The 8,278-nt window shown below is 44.0% G+C and overlaps 1 protein-coding gene across 1 annotated transcript in view; it reads left to right on the top strand.

Annotated features, from left to right (window-relative positions):
- Positions 1-328: 328 nt before the first annotated feature.
- The window catches only part of RPF2 (ribosome production factor 2 homolog (S. cerevisiae)), a gene marked incomplete at its 5' end in the record, with an annotated part of 10,235 nt that continues 2,285 nt past the window's right edge, over positions 329-8,278 (top strand). Inside the window, 5 exons of the mRNA XM_010161719.1 lie at positions 329-382; positions 2,419-2,500; positions 2,592-2,668; positions 3,796-3,895; positions 8,023-8,125. Of these exons, the coding sequence (XP_010160021.1) occupies positions 329-382; positions 2,419-2,500; positions 2,592-2,668; positions 3,796-3,895; positions 8,023-8,125 (416 nt within the window). The remainder of the gene's footprint in view (positions 383-2,418; positions 2,501-2,591; positions 2,669-3,795; positions 3,896-8,022; positions 8,126-8,278) is intronic.

The following is an 8,278-nucleotide window of genomic DNA, read 5'->3' as shown; positions in this document are numbered from 1 at the left end:
ACCATTCTATGATATGATTCCATGAAGGCATTAGTTTAAGAAGCAGCATCATTGGTAGTCCAGAAGTCAGGCTCCAGGAGACGTGGAGGGAAGTACTTAAAATGGCAGTGGTGGCACTAAGGCGCTCCTGGCAGTATCAGTATTGCTTAGAGCTTGAACAAAAACTGAACCTGCACTGCTGGAGTTTCCAGTAGGATGCAGAATGTTAATATTATCAGAGAACTGACTAGAAGTGCTTGTCTGGGCCAGTTCCCTGTTTGGTTGTGTGGTGTTTTTTTGTGGTTTGGTTTTCCCCCCCTCCCCCCAAATGTTTTTTCCTTTTTTTTTTTTTTCTTCTTTCAGGAAAAATATTACCAGGCCTTTTGAGGACCAAACGTCATTGGTAAGTGCAAACCACATCTTCTCTTACACAGCCTTAAAGTCACAAAGAACTTTATTGGAGCAACCACAGGAGAAGAAGGGTCAGCTGCCTAGGGTGTGAGGCAGTTGGTGAAACAACTCTGAAAATGTGCACAGAGGTTGGGAGTTTGGGGGTGTTGTATGAGGTAAAACTGTGTGTGAAGAAAGAAACACATACGCACTGGGCGCAAGTGCGCTACCTTGTCTGAAAGGGACTGTGAAAATAAAGGGGAAGCATGTCTAAGGAATTCTCTGTAAATGAAAACGGGGAGAAGAGGTAGCTAAGGATCCCTAATGATCATTTTTTTTAAAAAGTGAAGGCAGCCACTGGGTTGCTGAAGTTGAACAGTTGAGTTCAAGCATTTTTAATATTAGGAACAAAAAAGTCATTGCGGTTGCGGTGTAGATACACCAGCGTAGAAGGTTGCTTCATCTACTTTAATACCGATGCCGAGGTGTTGTAGGATGTGCTTCCCTTCTTGGCATGAAGCACGGTAACGCAGCCATCCCTAAAACATCGTGAGTGGAATGGCAAACTTACTGTAGGCAGCGGGGAAGGATTTGTGACGTTATTTGCTGAAACTAAAGCTCTTACAATCCATCCCATGGCTGGGTGACTTGACTTCACGGTCATACGGGAAGTAGCTGATCGTCAGCTGACCACTGGCTTAAACTTCTGATCATTTCTGGGAAAACGTGGCAGCTGAAATCCTTCTGATATTTTAAAAGGGGACCCTTCAGGGAACTTTACTTCTTGTAACCCCAGAACAATGGGGTTAGGTCATTGAGAACGGTGTCAACAAAGAATCGAAGACTGGAAGGGTGTGGGGAGTCAGATCAAGCTAGGGGTTGTGGCTTGGTTTTTTGGGATTTGGTTGCAGGCATCTTTTTAAAAGGGCAGTTTGGCAGCGTACGTGGTGTTGCAGTATACGCAGGACATGTTTGGGGCATTTCAGTTTCTTGTATCTTTTAAATAAAATATGATACAGCTGTTAGAGAATTTACATAATTATCAACACGCTGTGATTAACAGCTGCTTGAGCCCTCTGGTCTGTTCTAGAGCTGTCTGCAGTCAGGGTTTTCCAGGGCCCCGGTGGCAGAGCTCAGTGCCATGCTCTGTGATAGGTACGTGCAATTGAGCCAGGCCAGGAGGGCTCCTGGGGGTGTCTCTGCTGACCTCCCAGAAGGGCAGAGCTTCAGTCTCCTCTCTGAGCTGCTGCTGCAGGAGTGGGAGGAGCTGCGGCGGCTTTTTCTGCTTCACAGCTCGCCAAGTGTGGGTATAGAAACTCTGCTGCTTCTGGGAAGCACTGGATAAATAGCATGTGTGTATCTAGGAACTGAGGTCGATGCATGGAATGAGGGGCAGCCTTGAGAAGCAGCAGTGCATAAAAAGGCTTTGGAGTTGGACATCCTCAGAGAGAATTGCTGTGATGTTGGCTCTGGACATAATAACCATAACAGGTTCTCTGTCTACTCTGCCTGGAGAAAAGATCTGCTCTGTGACGGTCTTAAACCTACCGGCATGGGTTTAAGCAGCATCTGTCTTAAATAATAAATGGACGTAAGGATGCTCTGCGTTAATGGTTGGACCTGATGGTCTTGATGGTCTTTTCCAGCCTAAAAGATTCTTCGATTCCAGCAGGCCTCTCGTGCCCATGTGTGAGATCTTGAGGTATTTCCCGGCATTCATAGACTTGTTGCTGAGGGAATGAGTGAGCTGTTTGGAAGCCATGTGCTGCACAAAGCTTAGCTGGGTAACTGAAGCGAGGCATTACAGCTGCAGCTGACTTGGAGATACTCCTCAGGCAAGGAGAAGCGGTTGAATGCGTCTTCTGTACAAACAAATAATGAGGAGTTGTGAAAAAGGGCATTACGGATAAAACAGCAAGAAAAAATTGCCTGGCTGGATCTTTAAAGCTGCAGTAGGGAGTAAATAACGCCCGTGACACGTACCTTCACCAAATGTTTTAAACGCTACAAACTGGAACTCACGAGTTTTGTTCTTTTCCTCAATTGTAGGAATTTTTTTCCAAGAAATCCGATTGTTCTTTGTTTCTGTTTGGCTCTCATAACAAGAAGCGACCTAACAACCTGATAATAGGTAACGTCTCACTTGGGTTTGTGTTTGGACAAAAGGTCTAGCTTTCCATGGGTATTTAAATAGCTGGATTTTCCGGTTTTTACTTCCGCAGGTCGCATGTTTGACTATCACGTCCTCGACATGATTGAGCTGGGCGTTGAGAAGTTCGTATCCCTAAAAGACGTCAAGGTAAGGAATGGCTGACTCGGTATGTCAGTGACATCTACTGGTGGATTTTTTTCGTGCATTGGCTTTTTCGGTGCTTTGCAGCAAGGGCGGGAGTTCAAAAAGCATTTCATGCAGTACATGAGGCTTGCTAATTTGTGTGCCCCAGGACGTTATTTTTATGTTATTTTGGTTGTTTTGAGCAAGCTTGCGACTTTATTCCTAATTCTGGGTTCAGACCTGGTTTACTGCTAATATTTTCCTTTTTAATTAAGGAGTTACATTTACGGAATTCCTTAGTCTGGTTGTCTCATGGTAGGTCCCTATATAAACTGGTCTAGGCTTTGAAAACAGAAATCCCTCTTCCCAAGTTATAACCAAAGGGGTTTACTTCACTGACACATGATTCTGAAACTTTCATTAGCTTTCAGTAGCACGTGACATTAGATTCCCTGAAAACTGGCATTTCATTCAGTCAGGGAGCCAGCATCTTGATTATTTAAACCCAGAGAAAATTCGCCTTTTATGGCTCTGTTATTTTGACAAGACTAAAACCTACTTCACACGTGTGCACTTTTATATCAAGCAGTTCATACACTGCAAAAATAAGGAATTTCTCTTGTCCTTATTGTCTCACGGCATATAAATTGGCAGGACAGTCTAGAGGGATGGTGAAGAAATTACAGTTTATAAGGTCAGATTGTAGCGTGTATCTTCACAGGACTATTTATAGCAGGTAAGTTATAGTAAAATAAATGTATCTGTTGGCCAGGATCAGAATTAGGTGATTGACTAAACCATTCTTTTAGCCTTTTTCCTGTGCTCTGCGTTGTCAGAAGTAGAGTAGACTTGTTTGCCTCTAATTTTAGTTCTCTTGTTAGTAGTTGCAGGCCAATGCACTCATTTTGCCCAGAAGGTGTTACTTTATAGTCAAGAACGTCTCTTCTTTTTTTAACCCAGCACAAAGAATAATCCAGTTGGCCCTTTTAAAAACCAAGTCCTTGCATACCCAAGAGTGTTGCTCAATGAAAAGGGTGTCAGTTCTGTCCATATTGATCACAGGTCACGACAACCTTTCATTCGGTGGTGAATGCCCGACCGCCCGTTACATCAGCGATACGTTCCCTAACACGCACTCTCTTATTCCACAGAACAGTAAATGTCCGGAGGGAACAAAACCAATGCTGATATTTGCTGGTGACATCTTTGATGTAAGTGAAGAATACAGAAGACTGAAGAGCCTTCTCATTGGTCAGTATTTTGGTTATTTGAGCAGTAGGGTTGCGTAACTCTGTAGTAACACGATCTGTTGGGAAACACTGGTTTGTCGGTGTTTGCTTATGTTCAGTGCAGAGAGGAAACCAGAACAGGCACTTGTAAATTTTATTTCACCTGAAATTAACTTATCGTGAATGTTAGGGGGTAAAAGAACACCAGCCTAAAAGACTCTGAAGTTGAAACTGCATGTTCACTAAAATTCAGGATTTTGCATGTGGGAAAATGTCATATTTTTCCAAAGGTCCAACCCTTGTAATTGTAGTGGATCATCACTTCTCTAACCAGATAATATTTTTGAAGTACCTAGTGTAAAATCAGTGGATTCAGTTCAGAAAGTAGGGTATTATTTCTTACAAAAATGTCAAATCAGTATAAATGAGCTTGTGTTTTTATAATGAAAACGTTTTCTTTTGGAAAATTGACCAGATGTACCAACAGTGCCATTGATTGAAGTATGTGGAAACAACATGTGCAGTACAAGTCAGCTATAGATAATAGCTGAGTCATAACTTCAAGTCAGGCTTGGAGCTTCGTCAACAAACCAGCGTAACGTCTGGAGGTGGAGGGCTCTGGAAAATAAAGCACATTGTGGGTTTTTTCTGGGGAACTACAAAAAATGATTATACTTTGGGTGACTTTTTGGGACCTGAAAGTCATGTGGTACCATATCTCTTGATGCTTAAACAGTGTCTTGCTGGGTAGAACCAGATCTAGTAAGTGGGGTGGGTTTGGTTCTTTTTGATAGGTTTCCTAAAAGTAGGTTACTTTGGTTTTTAAGCTCTAGTAAAATACTGAAACTGGCCCAGTAAGAAGAGTCGTGTTCTTTCAGTTCCTTTCTTGGGTTGTACCAAATTCATCATCCTGCAGCTTTGCAAGACCTCCCCGTTCCTACAGAATAAATACTGGTTGGGCTTTTTTCCCCAGTCAAGCAGGCAAATGATTGCTCTTTAGAAACAGACCTTTAAAATGAGGTATTTTTTTAGTTTTGTAATTCCTTAAAGTAAGATGTTTCATCTGGAATGAGACTGAAAAGGGGAGCAGGAGCAGAGAACATTTGCATCCCCTCAGTACAGCTGATCGGTGCTTGGGGATAGAGGAAAGTAACAGCGCTTATAAACCTCTGAAGGTGGGTGAATATTGGCTCTGAAGAGAAGCGACTGTTACCGCGGCGTGTTTGCGCTGCCGGAAGCAGGCACGTTGTTTTCGCAAGAGTATCGCCTTCAGGCGTCTGCGCGGCGTTGGTGGTTGGCACCCAGATGCGCCCACGCACCCCCTGATCAGACAGCTTGGTGCCTTAGGTGGAAGGCATGCGTCCTGAGATGGCTGGCAAATGACTAACTAGTCTTCCCTGACGCGTTTCTTTGCCTTCAATGACTCCGCAGTCCAATGTGCTCAGGTCCACACCCGTTCTTCCTGAAAGTAGCCTGAGTACTCCAGGTCTTAATATTCTCCTGTTGCCTACGAAATACCTAGATGCGAAACAACAGACAAAAGAAAAGGTTAAGGAACGTAAAGGCCTGAAGGTGTCACTAACCAATTAAAATTGCTTGGGTAGTAATTTGACCTGCTTCAAAACTGCCCCTGACTGAGAGGGAAGCACCGATTCTTCCTGTTCCCGCAAAAGACAGTGCCTTTAAGCAGCCACTCTGGCTAAGCAAGAGAGAAAAGTATCTTTATAACAACAAACAGCAAGTATCTTGTTACTGTAGCACTGTTGTTGGTATCCCAGAGGGAATATTAGGTAGCTAACAGCTTCTTGTTGCCAAAGCAGCATGATGCTGGTGAACAACCAAGCTTTCCTTGGCTTTTGCGGTATCCAAAGGGTTTCTGCGTGTTTGGAACGTCTCTTTGTAAAATTAAAGGCAGGGGTGAATTATTGTCTTCATGGGAACCAAACCCTGTAGTCTGCTTAAATTGTGAAGTGCAAGAAGTTACTTAGGAGAAGTAAGTGGCAGCTGCATTTTTCTTCAGAGACCTGGAAGACTAAGACGTCCCGTTCTTTCTCTTTTGGTTTTCGTTGCCCACCGATGTGGTTGTGTAGGAATTCATTTGCGATATAAGTCTTGGGAAGGCAGTTGATGACATTCTAGTAGGTTTTTATGCTTGTGTTTATAAACTGTTCCATCTCTGACAGCACTGCCTGCTTGCTAATTCTGTTCTCACATACCCATTTCATCCAAAAAATGGCTAGGTGCTGCGTGACTTGCTTATATGCTTCCCAAAGTATGATCTGTGCCTTTCTTCTGGCCAAGTAAGGGGATGGATGGCTGGGAAATATCTGGGATAGAGTTTGAACTCTGCTAACCCGTAACTAGATGGGTTACAGTGTTACCAGCTTTTGGACATGAATTGAGACAAAAAGGAGTGTTATAGACTCGGGTTCCAAAATAATTTAGGAATTTAATCTGGAAATGGAAAAGTCTTGTGAAGGGCTCTGCAGGAAAAAGTACATTAGAAGCTCTGGAAACATGTTGAAGACAAGGGAGAGAAAGAACTAGGGATGGAAAGAAAGGAGAAAGCAAGTCTGTAGTCCAACCAAAGCAAGAGCTGTAAATTAAGCGTGCATTAAAAACTTCAACTCGTGGGTCATGCTGAAGGGTAAGGCTTCCACAGCTCTTGGGCACTGCCAGGGAACAGAAGCTCCTGACCGCCTGCGTTTGTTGGCAGGGATCATCCTGTGGGTGAAACGATGTATGGTGCCACAGGAAGATAGGGAAGTGAGGTGTTGCCAGTAAACTCACTGTCAGCGTAAGCTTGTGTGCCTGCAGAGAACTAGTCAAAGGGAAAACGTGTCAGAAGCAAACAAAATCTGGTATTTGCAACCTTAACTTCTCCACCAGAGGAGGAGAGTGAGTTAGTTAATTGACCAAGGAAATTTCCTGGCTAGACTCCAGCTGATATCTGCCAGCAGGACTTTGTTTTGGATGTCACCCCAGTGCTGATCCTCTTGAAAAAGGTAGCTGAGGAAAGACAACGAGCTCAGGGACCTGAAAATGGGACAGAACGGAAGAGGCTGATGTGTTTTGCATCTGTTAGCGGTTCTCCGATGTTTCGGTGTTGCCCTGTTGTGTTTATTAGCACACCTTGTTCCCTCAGTCAAGGTCGCGTTCTTTCTCCACCCTCTGCATCTGTTGGACAGATTGCTGTGCTTATTGCAGCCTCTCGGATCGCACAGGGTTTTTTTTTTGTGGCCTGCTGCAGGCACCTCGCTAGAGAACGGCTCGTTTTGGACTTAACCTGCGTTGCAGCGTTCTCTTTGCAATCCAAGCATGTATTTCTTAGGTTTGTAGTTATGTGTTGCTTATTAAATAGAGAAAACAGTAATTGTAGTGGCAAATACTGCTTTACTGGAAGGGCAGGAGGGCTTTGGTGTGGGGGAGGTATGATGGAAGCAGTATGTCTGAACATTTTCCCCAGGTCAGTGAAAGAGTATGTAGGTAAGAGTAGAGAAGATACCATTTACACTGTTTTTGATCCTTCTTGGTATCCTTCCAAATCTGTCTCCGATTTAAGGTTCTTAAGCTTGAATGATGGCTTTAAACCGACATCTGAACTGATCTGTGTTTAGCTGAGCATGAACTGGCCTAAACACTAAGATACATATTGTTTTTTCTGACTTTAGAGCTGAATATTTAGAATAGACAATGCAGTTGTCCCAGGTAGCACCATAAAACTAAGTTACTGCTCTGAAAGTACATTTGCTCTTCTCCCTGAACTTATTTCTAGGTAGCATGTGTATTGCTACCAAGTTATCTCTGGGAAGGCACTGTGTTCCTGCCGCGGTTTCTGCACCCAAGTTTGGTTTCACCGGTGCAGGAGCCAACGCACCTAAAGTTAAGTTTCTCTCTCTTGTTCCGGCAGGGCTGCGGTGAGGATTCCCATTAAACATACCAGTCTGGCTTTCCTAGAGCCATCCTGGGTGTAACCTTGCGTGGTTAGTTGCAACAAAAATAGCTGCATAGGCAAGGAGCTCGTGTCCCTGCTGCGATGCGGCTCCGTTAGGAAATAAACCAATTTGCATAGAGTCACCTGTTGGTTTTATTTATTTATTTATTTTTGCCAGGAAGAGTGGCACTTACTCTTTCCAAATATTCTTTCAGATTTCTTCAGAGGTCCTAGTGTGCCCAGTATCCGTCTGGCGGGGTTAGAGTACGTTCTGCATTTCACAGCTGCAGATGGGAAAATCTACCTGCGGAGCTATAAGTGAGTACGTGTGCTAACTACCTGTTGGCTTTTTGGAGCACCTGTCAGCTTTTCCCCAGAGTTCAAGGAGAGACCATGTGCGCGCAGATACACCAGCCTTGGAGTCACACGCTGGCCGAGTCTTTCCGGTCTCTGTTCGCAGCGGGCAACTCC

The sequence above is a fragment of the Eurypyga helias genome, unplaced genomic scaffold, assembly GCF_000690775.1.
Source record: "Eurypyga helias isolate BGI_N326 unplaced genomic scaffold, ASM69077v1 scaffold35431, whole genome shotgun sequence".
NCBI classification, from domain to species: Eukaryota; Metazoa; Chordata; class Aves; order Eurypygiformes; family Eurypygidae; genus Eurypyga; species Eurypyga helias.
The sequence above is the reverse complement of the archived record's forward strand: the minus strand, read 5'-3'. Positions and strand labels throughout refer to the sequence as shown.